General features: G+C 32.5%; 1 protein-coding gene across 3 annotated transcripts; it reads right to left on the reverse strand.

Moving 5' to 3' along the window:
• LOC109361246 lies at positions 11,833 to 17,089 on the reverse strand. 3 transcript variants are annotated; one of them, XM_019606639.1, is made up of 6 exons: positions 17,023 to 17,059; positions 15,509 to 15,676; positions 13,886 to 14,465; positions 13,394 to 13,828; positions 12,203 to 12,369; positions 11,833 to 12,076 (listed from the first exon to the last, which is right to left on the reverse strand). In XM_019606639.1, the coding sequence occupies exons 2-6, from the start codon at positions 15,643 to 15,645 to the stop codon at positions 11,968 to 11,970; spliced, it is 1,428 nt and encodes a 475-aa protein (XP_019462184.1). In that variant the 5' UTR covers positions 15,646 to 15,676; positions 17,023 to 17,059; the 3' UTR covers positions 11,833 to 11,967. The 3 variants fall into 3 exon arrangements, with proteins under 3 accessions (XP_019462184.1, XP_019462183.1, XP_019462182.1); XM_019606638.1 differs by having other exon boundaries at positions 13,394 to 14,465; positions 15,509 to 15,670; positions 17,010 to 17,089; XM_019606637.1 differs by having other exon boundaries at positions 13,394 to 14,465; positions 17,023 to 17,061.

Here is a 22,775-nt window from a genome sequence, read left to right on the forward strand (position 1 = left end):
GTTGTATTGAAAACGTATTGAGTATCAATTACAACAACATAATATTTAAAATGCCTATATGCTATTTATAGCTTCAAATTCCAACTAACTCTAACTAACTTTCTATGCTAGGAAAATATACAAACTAACAAGGCTGAAATAATTCAAACTTCTACCGGTGGAAGTTTTCTCATTTTCTTATTCCTAAACTTCTACTAGTGAAAGTTTCTTCATTTTATGTTATTAATGTTGAACTTACATTATTTCTTTAACATTTCTCATAAACACACCAAAACAACACTTCAAATGGTAGAGGCATCTATTGTTAAAATATATTTTGGTATAGTTAGAGTAAGTTTCAGTTATTTTAATTAGTTACTCCTTATTTTCATATATATATATATATATATATATAATTTATTTCATTGTAAACAATCATTTTTTCATTCAAATTTAATTCATTCAATGAATGAACCATTGCTTATTGATTTCTAATAGCTATGTTAATGACTTATATTACATGCTTTTATTGTTACTTATAAGTTCAATTTTCTACATTAACCCCATGAGTGTGAAAAAAAGGAAAAAAAAACATAATATGAATTTTTTATCGGTCAAATATAATGTAATGACACTTTTATTCTTAAATGCAAAATCAAAAGCAATAACTATGTAAGGAGAGGATTTTTTTCCTATCTTTGTCTCCTCACCACTAAAAGAGTTTATCAAATAAGCCAAATTTGACTTGTGAAGCAAACTTTCATTCTCACCATTCCTAAAATAACAAATCTAAGTACATATTCTTAGAAATAGATTAATAAATGTTATAGAGAGCCTCCAATCACCGGAGAGTTTCATTGTTACCAATATATCGGAAGAGTGGATAGCACAAATGAAACACCACGTCTTGAACCAAAACCTTATGCATTAGTTCCATGAGCTTTTTTACTTATAAACTCTTTAAATTCCTCATTCTCATATATCCAACATGGAACTTAACACTTGAATAAACCAACAATCTTTCCCTCAAGTGTAGGTACCACACACTTTCCAGTTCAGATTGCGATCGGGGAGCCTCAACTACCGGGGAGTTCCATTGTTACCGGATATGGGAAGAATGGAGAAGTGTCACAAGTAAGACATCACGTCTTGAAACAAAACATTAATGCATTAATTCTATGAGCATTCTCCACTTATAAACTCTTTCACTTCTCCTCTCATATTTTGTATGGAACTTCACACTTGAATGAACTCAACAATCTCCCCTTCAAGTGTAGGTACCACACATTTATAAGTCTGCTCACCTTAAGTCTACAATATCCTAGCCGAACGATCGGCTCTGATACCATTTGTTGGACCAGACTGCGATCAGAGAGCCTCCAATCATGGGAAGTTTCATTGTTAACGGGTATGGGAAGAGTGAGAGCAACAAGTAAGACACCATATTTTTGTTGGGAAATTCAGAACCAAATTCCTTCCTCTATGTGATGCAAAATGAACAATTGTAGAAGCAACGAGTTTATAAACAAAATAGAGAATAGTAGAAGAATAACATCAAGAAATTTAACGTGGAAAAACCTCATCAATGTGAGAAGGAAAGAACTACTGGATCTAGTCCAGAAAATATCTCCACTATAGAAAGTATGATTACAATATTTGACTCTCTTTTACAAAGAGGATAACACTAAATCTCACCCAAAAAGATGGAAATACAAACTCTATCTAGTATCTCACTAAGAATACAAATCTCACACAATGTGAATATAAACTCTCTCACTTGCTTGTTTTATCTCTTCCTCACAAGTACCCTTTATATAGTAAAGGGGACGAAGACTTCATCATAAATATATAATGGATGATTAATTGTTGTTATACTTTTCAAGACACTTTGAAAAGTGTTACTCCAACTTTCTTAGTTAGACTTCATAATTCTCAAGAGTCAATGAATAAATGTAAGACTTTGGAATAGTTATCATTGAATGTACTCAATGGTTCATCTACCAAGATTCATTGGTCTTGCTTTCACATCAATTAGGAAGGATTCTCAATAGTCTTGAACCAAAATCTTAATGTATTAGTTTCATGAGTTTGTTCTACTTATAACCTCTTTTACTCATCCCGTATATTTATTGTGTGATTTCACACTTGAAAAACCAAGTAAATAAAAAAAATGTAAGCGAGTTAATGTTGAACGACATTGAATATTTTATAAACAAACTTTTAAAATTCATGGGAAACTTTTGGATAATCGATCCCCATCCTTATTGAGATTAATTTATTGGAGTATATTTTTCGTAAAAAGACAAAATCTCAACTTTTGTTGGAAAATTGCATATAAAGGCACATACCATGGCTTACCACATCTTCATTTTGTTCCTCACACATAATCAAAATTATTCAATCAGTCCCTAAGCTTTGTCAAACTAATACTTAATCTCACGTACATTCATGTTTAATTGTCAAAGCATAGAGACACAATGAAAATATACTGTGCGGGATCCAATATTTCACATCTTCTACATAGTCAAATACTATATATATAACACGTTTAAAGTTAAGAAGTGGTGGAATTGGATTAAAAAAGAGATAAAAGAGAAAATGTGTAATTTACTTAGTTCAAGAGCTTAATTGAGAAGAAGTGTTAGTTAGAAGAAGCTAAGGTTGAATTGGTGTTTTAATTGTACACATAACCATGTAGTTTCCTGAAACTCCACAATACTACAATTATGATCACACTACTTATATTACGATCACATCGACTATATTTTCCTACAATTGTAATAGCCACAACAACTACAATAATAATTATTCATGTACATGGGCAGCTTCTCCTAGGAATAGTGGATCTAAAAAACGCATCCATGTCTTCTTTATACGTATATCCTCAAAGAATTGGAATTCATCCACATGTTTCCTCTTGCGTGACACCAAACTCTTCGGCCTCCTCGGTGCCGGAGGACACAACACCATCTCCGGAATCTTGCTCTCCCTCGATGTTGGAGTGCGGTTGACGTCGTTTTGTATCATCTTCACCTCATTCGATTTTGTAATGATAGGAGACATATTTATGTTATCATCATAGGGAGGGGTTTTGTCCATTTCGATGTCGACTCGAAGGTTTGGTAATTCATGGTGGAGTTGAAGGCCGGTGGACATGGTGGATAAGTGGAAGAAGAAAAATTAATGAACGTGAGGTGAGTGAAAACTGTGTTTGTTTGTGTGTATATATATAGAGAGATGATGCATGACGATTTTTTGTAAAGATAGGATTAGAGCATAAAACAGATACTTGATTGAACCACGCTCATTCTAAGGCGCGTGTGAACAATTGATAGAACTTGAACAATTCTTTTACCGTTTTTTGCTCGATATAACTAACCTCTTAAGATGTATAATTACTTTATGAATAACATTTAGAGAATTACACTGACCTTGGATTTTAGTAAATTTATATAAATAATTTGTCTAATTTTTACACCTACAGAACTCCCTCATTTTTATACATATGTTATAGTCACTACTTCAACATGAGAAATAAATATAATCATTACAACAAAAATATAACATTATGGACACAATTCTGCATAGTATTTAATATTTATTTTTATAATTTTTGGTTCAAAATGCATCAATAATTTTAAATATATATTGTTTAAACCTACTGACCAAAAAATAATGAAAATGTACTGATTCATATTCTATTTGTACTTGTTTTCATAATATACTATATTTTCTTTAACTTAATTATATTTATCATTTCTTTTTTGTTTAAAAATCACATATAGATAATCAGTATAATATGTGGATAAAAATTAGGGTTTTCATATTTCTTTACGAAGAACATTCTCTTGTGCTTATTTTTACAGAAAATATGGAGCCAGAGAAAAATGATGTGAGAGAAGTTATGTGATAGGTTCTTTGATATATTGTGGGACTAAACAAGAATAAAAATGATGTTTATTATTATGAGAAAAAATAAATATTATTCTTAATTTCTATGAATGTGTATTAAATTATAAAATATTGTGTGAGACTCAAATATGAATCAAGTTGATATTTGATAAGGGAGATGCTCTTATCACTTGATACCATTTTAGAACTTTGAATACCCTCATCTACATTCTCACTCTTATTTCTCAAATATATATTATCTCACACTATGTTTTCAATTTTGTCCTGCATAAATAAAGACATATTATGGCTATTAAAAAATTTAATATTTATTATTTTTCTATTTTTATTTTATTATCAATAATACATTTATTTTAAATATCATACCTTTGTTCCTCTTATTCGTTCACAAAAATTATATTAGTTAGTGTGGATTGGGTTTACCAAATATCAAGCCATCATCGTGCAGCGCCGACTTACTATAAGTGAATGTTATTAAAGCATTATCAAAGTTACTATAAGTGACTACTTAAGGTGTCATAAGTTATGATTGGTTAAAAAATATTTAATAATTAAATTTTAATTTAAATGTATTTTTCAATTAATCATAATGTCGTGATACATAGAGTGAAAATTATTATGATACAAGATATGTGCACTCCTATACTTGATGTTATTAAAGCATTAGCCAACATTTAAAGGAATATTTTTATTGTAAGTGTTGGGAAAAGTTTCCTTATTGTAAACTATTAGCAGTGCAACATCATATTTATGTACGAACCAATTTACCAACTAATAAAGCTCACGGGGTAATTAAGAATTGAAAATGGTTCATGATTTTTGCTTATAAAGTTTGAGAAAAAAATATATATACCGATAATGTAAGAATTATTTATACTGTTATTGTATGATTTATTATTCATTTTTAATTATTATTGACTTTTTTATACTGACAGTAAATAATACACTGACCATCAATATATAAATATTACACTCATAAGTTTTATTCTGGTTGTATATATTTTTATCTATTTAAAATTTCTGCATATCCCGATTAATTTCAAACTATCTATTTAAATTTTTGCTAGTTTCTTTTGTGCATATATACATCTTTGTTCAAGTACTTCGTCTACTGTCTACTACTCTCATATTCCTTTTCTATTATCTGATACCCTCTATCCACTCTGGATATGAACCTGATGGGCAACTAGGAATTTAGGGGTCTAAATTCTTCATTATCAACCTCTCACTTTCCTTTTTATAATCATATCCTTTTAATGCACAGGATCTCCTTATATATATATATAATAAGAAATAAGAAAAAAGTAATAAGAAGCATTAGATTTTATTTTAATAGTCAAGATTAAAATATAAACATAGATGTTTTTTAAGTGATCATGTGATTATTAACTAAATATTTTTATATGATAATTGTTCTCACTTTACTTACTATATATTATATTAAAATCAAATATATATATATATATATATATATATTAATTTTACAAAAATATGTATTCTTTTTAATATTAAGGACTGAGGTTCTTTCCAGTTTTCATTCAAGCTTTATCCAAGCTTGGGTATCAACTTTTCTCTGTCTTGATCACATTATTTTTCTCTTTTATTTATTATTTGTATTATTGTATTATAAGGAACCTAACATGCAGAATTGATGTGGAGCATGATCTCACAGACATACTTTTGTATTATTTTTTTGCATCAAAATCGGAATTGAGGACCTAAGCAAATCCATGTGATTTGTTTCTTATATTTTGTACTATATAATAATCAATTATCTTATAAAGATTCCTTCCAGTAGTTATACGTAACAATCTAGAACAAAAAGTTCTGAATAAGAAAAAAGAGGGAAAAGAAATATCTACAAGACAATTAACATTAACAATTGAATTAATTTGTATCTTTTTTGTTGCTTGCATGTTCACTCAACATGGGACATGTTCTCCCAGCAGGACCATTGGCATTATTTGCGCTTACATGAGATTCATGTTTGGCTGATAATGGATATGCTTCAACATGGATGGAATCCTCTCGACTAGACCGTCTAGTACTAAATTGGGATTGTAATACGTGACAAAAAATTCATTTAAAGACTATGATTTTAAGTTATTTTTCAACAACAAATACTATTTTTAGAAAAGAAAAATTATTCTCATATTCTAATATTGACTATTCAGTATTAGTATGAGTCATGATTAATTGATTATTATGATGACCACTAACCTGCATCCCATTTAATTGTATGTTCTAAAAGGTATCCAAAGATAGTCAGTTCAAAAATATCTTAGGATAGACCATAAATGCACATCTTGAAAATTAATTAATATAACACTGAACTTTATGTAGGAATTAGGAAATTATCAAATAAATGCTTTGTTGGCATCGTGGGGAGCATTGAGCATATTGGCTGGGATATTAACATTGGGCAAGCCATCAAGTAAACCCGAAAACTTTAAATTATTAAGTTGTGAGTAAATTCACTTATATGTTTTCGACTTTATCGGCCTATTCCTCCACGATTTGGAAGTTAACTAACTCATATTTAATTTCTAACTATCCGCTCATGTTCAATTTAACTAGGTTCAATTTAACTAGCTAGCACTAAGTAACTTAATTACTCTCATCGTCACACTTCTATTGTATAGAATAGTCCATATAGACTTCACATTAATTACTAGTAATACCTTTCGATACAAATGATTCGACACTTAGATTCATCAATGTCAATCCTCTCCGATATTCATCTCGGCTAGACTTTGGGCTCTCGTACAATTTGCTATCATTGTGGGGGAGCAAATAATTGGGGGATTTTTAACAATTGGTTAACCTAAGAACCACATAAGTGTTAGACACTATATATTAAACTAAAATTTTAAGCATTAGCTTCAAGATTTCATCCACTTATATGTTCTCATTTTTATTAATTCCTTGATGTGGGATGTAATTCACTCACTTGATTCCAAACAATTTCACCCTTAAGTACAAGTCATCTACACTAAAGCACGTTCTCCCTTGAGCGACAGCTTTTCGACCGAGTATTTGATGATGTCACCAAAAGCTTAGCAAACATGGTAATGACCAACTTGCATTATTTTTACACAGTCATTGTCGTTTTTAAGGGACATACTTGTATCATCATTATTTATCTTTATGATTGAACATATTCCACCCAATCTCCATAGTGTTAATGGTGCCTTTTGATAATTGAGAACTCACAATTACATGTAAGAAATTTTGGACAACAGATGTAGTGTTAAATGTGTTTAGAGTCATTATTTAGTCATATTAAAGTGATCTACTTCAAGTAATGTATATGGTTACAGACATAATTATCATGAAAATTATTCTGTAGTTACCTAAAGTCTTATTTCTATTTGTATGATGAGCAAAAATAAGAAATAAGAAAATTGAAAAGACATCACCCTTAATGAAAGGGAATGTCTGTCCTTTAAATAGGGGTTATAGTCCCCAATTAATTGTAGATAATACATAACACAACAATAACCACAACATACATGCAAACATGTCATTCTCTTCATCCCATTAGAAGAGAAAATAAGGTTAATGGTAGTCTACAATTGGAAGGCCAAAGAACCTACATGTTCTATATGAACATGCATTTGCATACAAGGACAAAGGACATGAAGTTGATGGATACACGATGAAGGATGATATAAAGTTTGATTCATCATATTCACTATGAATATATTAAGGTACGCTTCCGCTCTAGTTTTATTTATATTCTTCTTGATGATTTGACATGAAAGATCTTGACTATATATATGATGATATTGTTCATCATCTTTAATAGTATGTAATATGTATCTTTATGTATAATGTCTCCCACCATTAAAGTTTATCTACTAAATTTTTTTCCTACATTACATTCATCAATGATTGTTCTCTCCAATTAAAGTTTGGAGCGAGTATAGCTACAACCTCCATAATGTTAGAATTATGAGACATAAAGTATGAGACTATCCCAACTATCCCACATACACATCACATTTGAATTAGGTTAGTCAAAATATGTATTGACTTTCACTCAACTTTTATTCAATCCATCATGAGCCAATCATTTTAACAATCTTTGTCTTCAGTATTTTAAATTTCACTTCACATCCATGATTACGGTCACCTTATTATGGTTTTAAGAGTATTCATACCAAAAGACTGTAGCCGATTGGATAGCAATGTCCGATAACTAATATTGTGAAACTCGAGCTGAACATTAAACCGGAAGAGGTTCCATATTAAGTTTAATCAGTTTAAATGATTAAACTATCTGGTCAGACTGAATGATTTCATATATAATTTATCATTTTTAACTATAAATATATTGTTATATATAAATACAAAATTTTATATAATTAATAATTATATTGAAATAACATCTTTTTATCTTCTTTTGAATCAGAGTAAAATAAAATATTAGAGTATTGTTCTAAATTTTTTTTAAAATTTTAAGTGAACCGTCCGGTTCACTTCCTGGATTATTCTGGTTCAACCGGATTTAATATGGTCGGACAGGAATTTCTCCGATTCAAAGCGGTTCAACCCATCATTCAATTAAGACTATAAACCAGAACTGTTTTTAAGTTCGGTCAGCGATTAAACCTATCGAACCACTCAGTTTAGTTATCACAACACTGCTCATAACCATTATTACGGATAGGTATTGGTTTTCTTGAAGAATTAAATAATATATCAACGTCTAGGTAGCATTCCAACATGCGCATTTTAAGTTTTCGCGATGAATAAACGTATGAGTTTAAAATTATTTGGATGCAAAAAAGTTATATATCCTAACAGTTTTTGTCATAGTGTGCCCTAACAAACCACACTGAGTGAAATTGTCTTGTTCCTCATAAATAAATGGCATAAGGGTGTTTCTTAATATAAAAAAACAATACCCTTCATGTTCACGCACGTGTCAAGTACTGAAATAGAATACAGCCAAAATATGACCTATATTTATATATCGATAGTATAAAGAATTATATTCGGTCAATACATTATTTATTATTTATTTATATTATTTTTATTCAAGAGTCAATAATAATATAAAATGAACAAGTGATGATATAACAACAATATAAAAAAATCTTATACTATTTGTGCATACATCTTTTTTACGATCACAAAATTTGTGAAAATTGTAATCACCATCTGATTGTATAAACTTCCTAAACTAAAACATTTGGTCTTGATTACGATCGTTTGATGAAAATTAAAATACTATAGTATATACATACATAAGATTGGAACCCAAAACAGACTTAAGAGAAAACAAAAGTATATTACTTCAACCAAATACCTGTTATCTAATATATAAATATAATAAGGAATGGTAGGAAAAATTGAGTTCACCATACAGTTGGACCTAAAAATACATAACTACAAGTGTAATTACATTAAACTAATGCATTTATAATATTTACACATGCGTTGGTGGTAGTTGATTATGAATTTTTGAAATGTACAAAGACAAAATGTTTTTCTCAAATATTCTTATATTTATCTTATATCCGCGAGTCTTAATTTTTTTTCTAAGACCAAATCACGTTTATTATTGTAATTGATCTGTAATTGTCAACATTTAAAAGTATACATTGCCACGTCACTTAAAAGGAATTCATCCCTAAATTGTATCATTCAAACTAAAAACTATCACAATCACATAACTGAAAATTATAGAACACGTTGAAAATTTCAAAACAATTTAACCACCTAGGCACCTAGTAAACCAAGATGGTCGGTTTATCACATCAATTATAAATAAAAGGCACCAACTATTTCGAAATTTATGTTTTAAATTTTGTATTTTGTGAAAGTAAAAGTTTAGAATATGTGTAGTTACCTATCAAGGAAAAGGACTAGGGTTTATTATGGATTGGATGGTGGCTTGAAAATAATAGAAAAAGGATGAAGAAGACTAGTTGAAGGCTATTGGGCATTGGCACTCAGTAGCAATAGCTTAAGCATAAGCAACTTCAAAGAGGAAAAACATACAATGAAGAAGAAAAAATAACTAACTCTTAAGCGCTGCAATGTCCTTCACTCTCACCGCAGCAGTTCTTCACTATCCAGGAGAATTAAACAATGGAAAAAGATAAGGAACAAGGATCATATAATAATGGTGTGGATATGATGTGTGGGCTTGTAGGTATTTGAGTTATGTTGGCTGAACGTGATGGATATTGATAGGTACTTATTCAACTATTCTTAATATATGACTATAAGGGACGGGTCGGGTGACCCGGACATAGACCCAACCTATCTTTTTTGACAAGGGTTTGTCTCTTTTAATCGGTCTGTCCTTTTTTATTTATTTGGACATGTCAGACTTGTCGCTAAATCATCGGGTTAAGACGAGTCTATGGGTCGAACCGGGTCTTGCTCACCCCTAATCTACATTCACTATTCATTTGAATTATTATTATTTTGAAAAGTTAATAATAATTAAATATTAATTATGAATGATATTGTAATAGTATAGAAGTCATATACTATCTCTATACATTTTTTTTCACTTTATAAAATGGGACAAGTGGTAGCTGTTGATATATAATATATTCAATCATGGTTAAGGAACACAATGGATCATTGCAGAGATTTATTATGCACATATGCATGTGCATCAAGATTTAACTACAAATTGGACTAAACTCAAACCAAAGTATGACAAAAAAGAATAGTTGTTTAATCATATCTATTGTTTAATGTATTATCAATCAAGTCATGTAGTGGACTTTCCTTTTCATGTAAATTATTATTAAATCAGAATGGTGAAGAGTATATTGACATTGAAAAACTCTTAATCTGTGTCCAAACATTAATGGCTCAGAATATATAATTATATATTTAATCGGCTTTGTCATTGCATCATTCACCATTCATTTTCAATCATTATTGACTTTTAAAAAAAATAATTCAAATGAACAGTGGATGATATACTAATTGTGTATACATCTTTGCAGTATCAATACATAGATTTAATACTCTAATATTATTTATTTTGGATATTAATTTGACATGAAATTATACATGTATATATATTGTTAATCATGTATATATGCTGAAAAATTAGGAAATGAATGATACTTTCAACCAAAGAGATGTTATTACTCTATACACACTAACATAAAAACACATACAAACATGAAGAATATGTAACAATAGGATGGGTCTGGGTTGGGTCATGATTATCCCCTAAATATTGATTGAATCTAATTTTTGAATCCGAACCTAGCACTTGACCCGATAAGACCCAATCTTATTCGGGTCTTATCACAATTGGGCCAAACCGGAAGAGCGGTAGGTTCTGGTGGTGGTCACCCCTAATGAATGGTGAGTGATAGAAGTGGTGTGAGATGAAAGAGTGCCATGATTTGAAGACTGGGCTTCACTAATTACACCTGCAATTTAATTACAGGGGATTCTGATATGAAGCAACCAATTTCAAAAGTATTTGCCATATATTCTGTAAACATGGATAAACACAAATTACACACTATTATATACCAATACACTTGTTGTCCCAGAGACCAAAGTCTCCTACTACACACAACACAACAATGGCTTACTGTCCCAGAGATATAATACTGAAAATACAAAACTGCCAACAACCATTTTGTACAGTAAATAGTAATTATTTTTGACAGATTCTTATATGAGTGACTACTTAATAACATTTATTAAGCCATCATGAGCTAAAAGTCTATCTCAGACCCATACTCTTCTTGGTTCCCATCAGGATATATGAAAGTAAAATAAAACTGCGTCCAAGAAATATGTTGACTAGAACATGAAAATTCAATATGCTGCCAAAATGACTGATTTTCCATTATTAAGATCCATCAACCTCCACACTCATAAAACCAACAGGTAATTCCGATTTACTTACCAAACACAATGCACATGATTATACCGCAAAAAACTAGGTATGAAACCACGATCAGCCGAACTCATTAATTTATAAATACTACACAAGATGTTCTTCGATGAGTACAAAACAGCAATTCCTCAGTCACCAAAGATAACACAATGGGAAAGTAACAGAAACAAACCTTAAAATATTCATTCTGACCAAAATTTCATAAATCCATCAACAAAAACCTTTAAAATGGCTAAAATAGGGTTACATTCTTCTTTCGCAGAACTCTTAGGCTTTCCTTGCCATGAATCTCTGCAGTGAAAACCATAGAAATACAAATTAACAGTTGTGACATGATGTAATTAATCTCACATCTATAAATTAAATGGCAATTGAAATCTGCACGGATTTTGAGATAAAATCATTAGATATACTTACAGATTGATCCTATCTAATGTTGGGTTGCTTATTCTCTTGGAGCTATCACCGAGTTCACCATCAACTCTCTGTTTATTATCTGTGTGCTGGCCATCCTGTAAAGGTTTTGATCCCTCAGTATTAGTCTTGGTGAGATTCTTGGCTTGCAAGCCATCTTGAATGCTTATCTGTAAAAATGCATTAAACCCTTACAATGAATTTTTCCTCTCATAACTAATAAAAACAGCTATAATTGTTTTCATTATTGATAGGATCCATGTGACTTTAAATCATTCTGGGGAATATGCAAAACTATTGATGCAGTAGCCGAGGATTAAGAAAAAGAAATTTGTGGCAGAAACGTAAAAGATAAGTTACTTTGAAGCATTATCTAATTGTATGTAAGGGACTGCTTTATGAACAATGCTCACAATCAAACCGCGGGTTTTAGTCATCAAGTAGTCATGAAAATAGATCTCTGTGCATAGCAAGGGATTACTATGTAGTCACCGTGCACTACTACATAGTAAAGGATTACTTATATACTTTTTCTTGTCCTTCGAAAACCAGCATCACGGGCTTAGTTGTTGTTATAGAAAACCAGCATCATAGGCTTGACATTGACCAGTATGTCAAGTTATGAATCCCATCGTGTTCAGACTAACTACAGACTCTTTTTTATACTTTCACAACTCTTCTAGAAATATGTAACTCCAAATTCAATAGACAAATGATCCATAAAGAGTGACAAACAGTTAACAGGCTCAGTAGAAAATTAGGTTATAACCAACTTTGAAGTAGTATACTGCAATTACCATCACCAGCCAAAATTAATAGTACACTATCTCTGAGAAAATCTTATCACATACCTTCATAACAATTTCAAAAGCAATAAAGGTTTGTCCGAGTAAGTGGGATTCAAAACCCATCATACGAAAGCTCAAGTCGCAAATTTAAACAATATTATACAGGCACAAACTCTTCCAATAATGACAATAATGTCTCTCCGTCCTACCAACCTTAAGACGTTAGCACCTATCTGTAAGCACTCAAAGGGCATAGTTTTGCAAGGATGTCTACCAACTGCGAATATAAGTAATCCTATGCAAAACTACTGCCACCCAAGAAACATAGTCAAAAGATCCAAACAACTGAACACTGAAGTATATCCGCCGTAACAATTTTATAAAATAAAAATAAAGATAAACTTACCTTAGTTCTAACTTCATTGTAGGTGCAATCTTCAACTCCATGACCAATATGTTCTTTACGGATAGAATGCTGTGTGTTTCCAACCAATGGATCTCCTAGAATTTTCTCTTCATCATGCCCAGTGTTAGAGTTGTTCTTCAATATTTGATTCTCAAGGGCATCCTCAATTTTCTCATCCAATATATCAGAATTCTTTGTGGGCTCTATACCATTTAATTCAGACCTCTCCTCAACATGCTCCAATTCCAACGTTTTTATATCTTTTTCTGGGAAGTTAATTGAGCCCCTCAACTCTCCAAGGTCATGTTCTTTTCCATCAGTGGTACTCATAACAGGACTTAATGGAAATGTCTCTGCTTCTTCTGTGAGAGGAGTTACTTTAGCCATTGGTGTTGTGGCTGTTGCCAACTCTTGTTCAACATTCTGTTTTGATACCATAGGCTGAGATACCTGCATGTCAGGAATAGTAGATTCATTGGATTCCTTGTTTACCACATCTACCCGGCTACCATTTATGACATGTACATCAACAATCTGATGCTCAGCACCAGTAAAATCAGAAGCAACAGTAGCTTCAACGGTTTTGTTGTTTGTCACATCTACCTGTCTACCATTTATGACATGTCCATTATTAACCATCGGATGCTCAGCCCCAATATAAAATCCATCAGAAATAACAGTAGCTTCAACAGCTTCCTTGTTTATCATATCTACCTGGATAACATTCACGGCATGCCCTTGGTCAAGTGCCTGATGCTCAACTCCAGTATAATATCCATCAGAAACAGAAAGCATTTTTTCACTTGTGTCCTGAAGGTTGTTATGCTCAGAATGATTTTCATATGAAGATGCAGCCAAATAAGACTTAGGATCTCTGGCAATTGAACCCAATGGATTTTGTTCAAAAAATTGATCAGAAGTTGCATCTTCTAAAGTAAACTTTGCAGGACCTAACACTCTATTTTCTTGAATTACATCCCGTACAATTTCCCGTACTGTGTAGAAAGAGCCACCAACTTCTTTATGTGTAAGACTAAGTGATGGAAACTTTCCATTGTTCGACTCTTGATACCTTGAGGCAAGTAACTAGAAGGTAAATAAAGATGATACATTTTGACAAAATGGGCATCTAAAGTTTGACTAAAATTACAACAATTTAAAAGAAAAATTGGAAATATTGAAGCAAACAAGCATTCAACCTTTTAAGCATATATTACAATGACAGAGGAAGAGAAAAGTAGAAGTTAAATGACATCAAATTACAGAAAGTATACACAAATACTATGTCACATTTATGAATAAAAGTTCACAAAATAAATTGGTATACTATCAACAGACATTTATTCATCAAATATTAATATTATAAGCATCACAAATGATTGTTGACATGCATCAAATTTGAACTACGTAGTGATAAGTAGTTATATAAATAGGATTCAATTTTCAAATGTGTTAACACCTTACAGTGAAATTTTTCATTGCCTCAAGTAAGTTCTTTAAACGAAATATATTTACTTGATTTTTTAAACAAGTACACTAAACATAAGCCAAAAATGGATAACCTCGGAATAACGAAGAGCAAGTGAAAATCAAACTAACAACAATAAAGCCTTTGCCAAAATGTCTTACATAACAAAATGCCCTAACATATTGTCCTTAATCTCAATGAAATGAGTGCATCACTCTTCTAGTTCATCAATATGGGTTGATCATAATGGAAAAGGACAGAACTAAATAATATGTCAGATACCTGCAATTTATTTTCCCCCGCAGAGGCGCAGACATGATGTTACCAACTTAAGATTAATGCATTAGCACAGAAGCGAAATAGTAAAGTAAACAACAAAAGAAAGCGGTAACAATCAATAACATCCTGAAGAATTAGACTTATAAATAGTGCAAAACAAAATTAAGGAAATGAAACATAATGTATAATATATTTTTGACTCAGGAAAGAAAAAGAAAAAGAATATTGTCTATTAGACAATAAATTTTAAGAGTCCAAAGAACAAGAGCAGAAACGAGGGTGTGAAGACATCTTAATATTTAATAATAGTTTTAAATCCTTTTCCAGGTATTAAAATCTTGAATCAGGAGAAACGGGTATGCACTTACTTCTTTATAAAGGATTCGACCATTGCCTTCCTTTCCTCCTTTGAGCGTCGAATACGAGACTTTCTCCCCTCAGACTCATTACGCTTTGCAAGTGCAAATGTTTGCCCTGCCCAACCACCCTTTACAGAATGCAGCATGTTTATCAAACTTTATAATATAAACCTGTACATAGTAAAGCCAAACAAAAAATGTTAATAGAACAGATAAGATTCCCATCACTTGATAATTAGCTTAGAAATATCATCACTTTGCACACATTGGTATGTAAAATCTGCCAAAAATATTTCAATATAACAAAAAAGCTTCATTATTGTGGCAGACCACAACCATGACAACAGACTATAAAAGTAGAAAAAATAGTAAAAGGAAGCAGTTACTTTATAACACACTATTAAAGATATTTTAGAGGTTATTTTTGGAAGATGATTGTTAGTTAGGAAGTTAGGAATTAGCTAGTTAGGTTTGTGTTAGTTGCTTGTTTTACAAGCTTTCTTTTTCCTCTTTTCGTATAAATAAGCCATATTGGCTCACTTTTTCATTCAATTCAATAATTAAAATATTATGAGGTATTCTTCAATACGCTAATGCCAATTCTCTTTTTCTATGGAGCTTGAATCTTTGCTCTTCTTGTTCTTATCTTGAATTCTTTCTTTTCAAGTATGGAAAGTCATGTTTTAACACATATTGCACCTAAAAACATTTTTTTTATAAAAGCAGCTAAAAAAGATATTACTATCCTAGACTATACATCAGTAGACAGCAATAACAATCAAACCTTAATCTCATTAAATGGAGTCGGCTACATGGATCGAGCGGCTAGATAGATCAACTATACAGCAGCATAATAAAAAAATCAAAAAAGTGTGGCAAAACTTTTGTTTCAGCGAAATGTGATACTAAAAGCTAAAACCAAGTATTAGGAAGTGTGTATATCCTAAAAACACAAAATGTTTCTCAATTACACGCACTAATCAAGATAAAAGACTAATTATAATTCATAAAGGTTATTCAAAACTATTATCAACGGTCACAACAATAGATTATAGTTGTGTAACAATCATAGTAATATTCTGAAAAAACTAGACTAGAATTGTAAGACTACAAAGCTATATTTACTCAGAATTTGGTGGCAGTGTAACAAAAATTAATACATATATTAGCTTTTTACGTTGCAATAGATAGAGAAAGAGAAAATAAAAAATGTAAACTCCGTCCACGAGACTTCCACCTAGTTCGGAGAATAGATGTGTGTGGTCTAACTCCGAGCTGCTTCTAGGATTTGAACCAGTGAACTTTTCTTCACAAACTTAATGTTGCAAAGAGTGATAATACTAATAATAATACGGTTTGGGGAATGGTATGAAAATATGAGAATGGGTGAAAAGTAGTAAGGTATAGTAATGGAATGAGCAGAGAAGATAAATTGTAGGGTTGAATTAAATTCAGGTAAACATATAATAATTGGTAAATAAATAAAAAGAATGAGGAGAGAGAGAGATACCTGGAGATTGGGTGAGTAAGAGTGTGAAGTGAAGAGAGAAAGGAGAAGTAACAAAACCCTGGAAGTAGAATTGCATTGAATTGAACCCTATTCGTATCGTATTATATCACCATTGGTCCAACTAGAGGCGCGGGAGATTGAATATTTTATGATTTTCAACTTTTTTTTGTATTTTTCTACCACATTGTTATATTTTGGAAATGTCTTGCCGAGAGTTAGCCTCACGTACCCGGCTCAAACATGATTGTCTCCGGTGTGTAAGTATGGGAAACCAAAAAATAGTAACACATCTCACAATATACTACTTTATTTATTTATTAATCAATTAATGATTGTTTTATAAATGTGATATGTTTTTTGTATTATCAAGTGTATTATTCTATTAATTTTTTGGATAAAGAACTAATCATTTTTTATGTGTGTGAATCTTCCTCCTAACAAATGTTGCTCACAGAAATTTAATATTTAACTTTTTGGTCATCCTAGTAGTACAATGTCCTACTAAATCATCATAAAAACCGAAAGGTTGATAGTTCGATTATTGAAAGCGACATTTGTTAAAATAGACAATCACAAATCTCAAAATAGATTAGTCCTTTAATTAAAAGGTGATGAAATAACATGGGTCCCACATAAAAAGTTTTCCTCCCTAGTTTGTGAAGAAATAAGAGAAAACCATAAAAAATTCCATATTTGTCCCTCCACCATGAATAAATTGAAATAATCATAATCTAATCTATGTGAAGATATATATAATATAGTGAAATTCTTTGTTTATAGTTGTTATTTTTATGTGAAATTAATTAACTCAATTTTATTTTCATTACTTCTAAACTCACAAAATAAATAGTAATGATGTATTCTAAAAAAATATAGTGAAAAGAAAAAATAAGCATAATTACTTAAAATTACCAAACACTGACAAATAATAAATAAATTAGAAAGACAATAGACAAATGTATATAAGTAAGATCGTAAGAAATATAAAAGTGATTATCAAATATGAGCTATACTTTATTTAGATGCATTAGTAGAAGAAGATATAAGATGTTAATAATTTTTATTGAACTTTATACTCAAAATTTGTTATATTAAACTTGGTTTTACCTAAAAATGTTAATCAAAATTGTTAAAAATAAATTATTTAATTTGTAACATTAAAAATAATGTTTAAAAATTAGACGTACTACATAGTTATGTATTGTTATTTTAAATAATAATTTAGTTATATAATGATGGCACTTATATCATTTTAAATATACTATGTTTAAACTTACATTTTCTTTCCTCTCACTTTTCTTTCATTTTCAATTGTACTAAACAACAAAATTATTATCTTATTTTCCACTACTTTTCTTTCCTTCAACTTTTTTTCCTTCCACTTTCATTTATTAACCAAACATTAGTCTTAAGCTCTTAGTTACTAGGAACAAGAAAATAGAGGAGGAACTATGAGAGGTAACAAGCCATTATTCTACTCAAAATTGCAAGTTTGCAACTATGTTTTTGAGGTATATTTTATATTCAAAACATCCTACTATGTGTTAGATCAGCTGCATAGGAAGAGAGAAGGGAGAGGAGAAGAAGAAGAGAGAAGGGAGAGGAGAAATGCAAATGGAATTAATGATTGAGATAAGGCCAAAGGGCCAATACATATAGGAAGTTAAGTAAATACAAAAAGACAAGACTACCCTTTACTAATAACTAAAATACATTTAACATTCCCCCTCAAACTCAAGATGCGTTAATCGAAAGCATCGAGAGTTTGTTAGTCAAGAAACGAAAACGTTGAGTAGAATGAGGTTTGGTAAACAAATCAGCAATCTGCAACGAAGAAGAAATGAAGGGTAAGGTGATGGTGCCATGTTGGAAGTGGTGACGTGTGAAGTGACAATCAATCTCAATGTGTTTAGTACGCTCATGAAAGACAGAGTTATGAGCGATTTGAATAGCACTCTTATTGTCACAGTACATGGGAGTGGGTTCAAGTTGATCAACGCCCAGAGAAGCAAGTAACCAACACAACCAAACTATTTCAGCAGTGGTGGTTGCCATAACACGATACTCAGCCTCTGTAGAAGAGCGAGAAATAACAACCTGCTTCTTACTCTTCCAAGATATGAGAGAATCTCCTAGAAAGATACAGAAACCTGTAGTAGACTTGCAATCAGTAAGATCCCCAGCCCAATCAACATCTGAATAAGCAGACAATGTTAAGGAAGAAAAGAGAAAATGAGACTCTAAAACTGAGTGCCTCGAAGATAACAAAGGATCTGAAGAACAGCTGCCCAATGAACAGTAGTAGGAGAACTCACAAACTGGCTAACAATGTGCACTGCATAAGCAATATCGGGTCTGGTAATGGTCAGATACACCAAACTACCAACAAGAGTGTGGTATAGAGTAGGTTCAGAGAGAGGAACACCATCAGAAGATGTATATCTAGCATTAGTCTCAAGAGGACTGTCAACAGCTTTAGTGTCAGAGAGACTAACCAGGTCAAGAATATCAGCAATATATTTCGATTGGGAAAGAAGATAACCCCTAGGAGATGAGGCTACTTCAATTCCCAAGAAATATCTAAGAGTGCCTAAATCCTTCATCTCAAATTGTTCTGTTAGTTGCGTCTTCAACTTTGTAATCCCATCAACATCATCACCAGTAATGATCATATCATCGACATATAAAGAGATGATAATGCAACCATGAGGAGTATTTCTGACAAATAAAGCAGAATCATGTGGACTTGAAGAGAAGCCAAGAGAAGTTATCACAATAGAGAATTTCTCAAACCAAGCGCGAGGATCTTGTTTGAGCCCATAGAGAGATTTTTGCAGCTTGCATACTTCCCCCGGATTATGAGAAACTCCAGGAGGAGGAACCATATATATTTCTTCATGAAGATCAGCATTTAGAAAAGCATTTTTGACATCCATCTGAGAGATATGCCATTGACGAACAGATGCAATAGCAATAAGAGTGCGAATGGTTGTCATCTTGGCAACATGAGCAAAAGTTTCTTCATAATCCATGCCATATTGTTGAGCATATCCCTTGGCAACAAGACGAGCTTTGTAACGCTCAATAGAACCATCAGACTTGATCTTGATCTTAAAGACCCAACGAGAACCTATAGCACGTTTGTCTGGTGGTAGAGACACCATAGTCCAAGTACCTGTTTTGTGCAAAGCAGAAAGTTCATCGTTCATAGCCTGCTGCCAAAGAGGATCAAGAACAGCCTCTTGATAGGAGGATGGCTCAGATAACCTGTGGAGAGAGGTCAAAGCAGAAGCAAAAGAAGTAGAATAAATGTTGTAAACAAAGTCAGGGAGCTGAGTGGACTTATGGATACGTTGAGGATAACGACGAGGAAGATGAGGTGGTTGAGGTTGAGGATCACCAATCTGCAGAGGGTCATGGGCAGGCGGGGGGGGATGAGGAGCTTCATCCCTGAAATTCTCAAAATTAAAGTCATTTGGACCATCAATATCCGCAACAAATGGATCAATATGAATGAGATCAGACTTGGTAATGTTTTGAGAGTCAGATGGAATAGAATAAAAAGGCAAATGCTCAAGAAAAACAACATGACGAGAAATATACAATTTACGAGTAGAAGGATTATAACAACGATAACCTTTCTGACCATCCCCATAACCAAGAAAGACACATATGGCAGATCGAGGAGTCAATTTACTCCGTTCAACATGAGGAAGAAGAACAAAACAAGTGGAACCAAAAACCCTCAATGATGAATAATCAGGAGGATGACCATACAACCTTTCAAAAGGAGACAAACCTGAAGTAACAGAAGAAGGAATTCTGTTAATGACATGAACCGCAGTTTTGACAGCCTCACCCCAGAACTCAGAAGGAGCCGATGCTGACAGAAGCATAGAACGGGCTGTTTCAAGAATATGACAATGCTTTCTTTCAGCAACTCCATTTTGTTCAGGGGTGTCAGTACAAGAGGCTTGGTGAACTGTTCCATCAGAGGAAAGCAAGTCAGAGAATTTGTTAGAGGTGTATTCACCACCTAAATCACAGCGGAAGCACTTAATAATAGAGTTATATTGAGTATTAACCAAAGCACGAAAATGACAATAAATACCAAAGAATTCAGAACGATGTTTCATAAGAAAAATCCAACAATAACGGGTGTAATCATCAATGAAAGAGACATAATATTTTGATCCACTTTTAGTAGCAATTGGGGATGGACCCCATACATCAGAATGAACCAAATCAAAAGGTGCCTTAGAAATTGAAACACTTTTAGGAAAAGGTAAAGCAGAAAACTTGGCAAGTTTACAACCACAACAGTCAGAAATGTCATTTGGTTGTAATGATCCTAAGACTCCCGTTGATGCTAAGTATTTCAAACGAGGAGAAGATACATGACCCAGACGAGAATGCCATAAATAAAACTTAGAAGAAGACAAATTCAAACGAAAAGATGATAAATCAACAGTAGGAGCTGCAACATGTGGAAGCTTCAGTTCATCCAAAATATAAAGCCCCCCCTGTCTATGGCCTGTCCCAATCAGCCTCTTCGATTGAGGATCCTGCACATAACAATGAGTTGAGGAAAATAAGATTGAGAAACCAGAATCACACAGTTGACTAACAGAAGCAAGACTTAAAGTGAGGTTAGGTATATAATAAACATCAGAGAGAGATAGTTTAGGTGTAGAAACAGAACCAACTCCTTCCAATAACATAGGAGTTCCATCAGCAGTCATAACAGATACACGGGACGACTTATGTACAGATGTAAAAGATTTAAAGTCAGATGACATATGATGGGACGCTCCAGAGTCAAGGATCCATATGGAGGATGATATACCTGATGAACCAGCAGAAGACAGACCTACATTAGGAGAGACTGACATAGCATTGGGCTGAGATGCAAGAAACTTCTGAAATTGTTCTACCAGGTCAGACATGTTAGGCCCAGAGTGAACCATCCCATGGGTGGTAGATGGAGAAACAGCAGTAGTAGCAGCAACATTGGAAGAGTGAGATGTGTGCTTAAAGTTCCTGTATTTAGACTGAGGCGGACGCCACTGAGGTGGTTGATAAGGTTGCTCCTTCTTCAATAATTTTGGACATTGAGCCTTCCAAGGACCTCTTTCCTTACAAAAGCTACATTCATCATAATTGACTCTGCCTTGAGATTTCCCTTTCACAACAGGAGCAGCAAACACAAAGGGGCTTGGCAGAATCCCTTTGTCAACAATTCCCTTTTCAGAGTGGGACTTCAAACGAACTTCTTCAGCTAAAAGTTCATTAACAACAGAGTCAACAGATGGCAGAGGAGTGCGATGCAAAATGGAACCACGTAGGCCTTCAAAATCATTCCGAAGAGCCATCAAAAATTGTACTAAACGCTGTTGTTCCCGGCGATCAGTGTACGGTGTGAATGCTTGCAATTCTGCAGATTCAGTGAGTGCCAATTGGTCCCAAAGATTAGTCATAGCAGAATAAAACTCTTGGATGCTCATGCTATGTTGTTGGAGAGCTCGAATATCAATCTCTAACTGATATTGTTTTGCAAAATTGGACTGCACATACAATCGTTTAAGGTGCTCCCAAACCTGAGATGTTGAATCATATTTTGCAAGTTGAAAACCAATAGATTGTGAAACAGAATTATTAATCCAAGTAATAATTTTCGAGTTGTTCACTTCCTAGGTTTCTAACTCCTTTGCATAATTTTCAGTAGCACTATTTGTAGGTTTAACAAAAGTTCCTGAAACATATCCC

The sequence above is a fragment of the Lupinus angustifolius genome, chromosome LG11 (genome assembly GCF_001865875.1).
Source record: "Lupinus angustifolius cultivar Tanjil chromosome LG11, LupAngTanjil_v1.0, whole genome shotgun sequence".
Taxonomy (NCBI): Eukaryota; Viridiplantae; Streptophyta; class Magnoliopsida; order Fabales; family Fabaceae; genus Lupinus; species Lupinus angustifolius.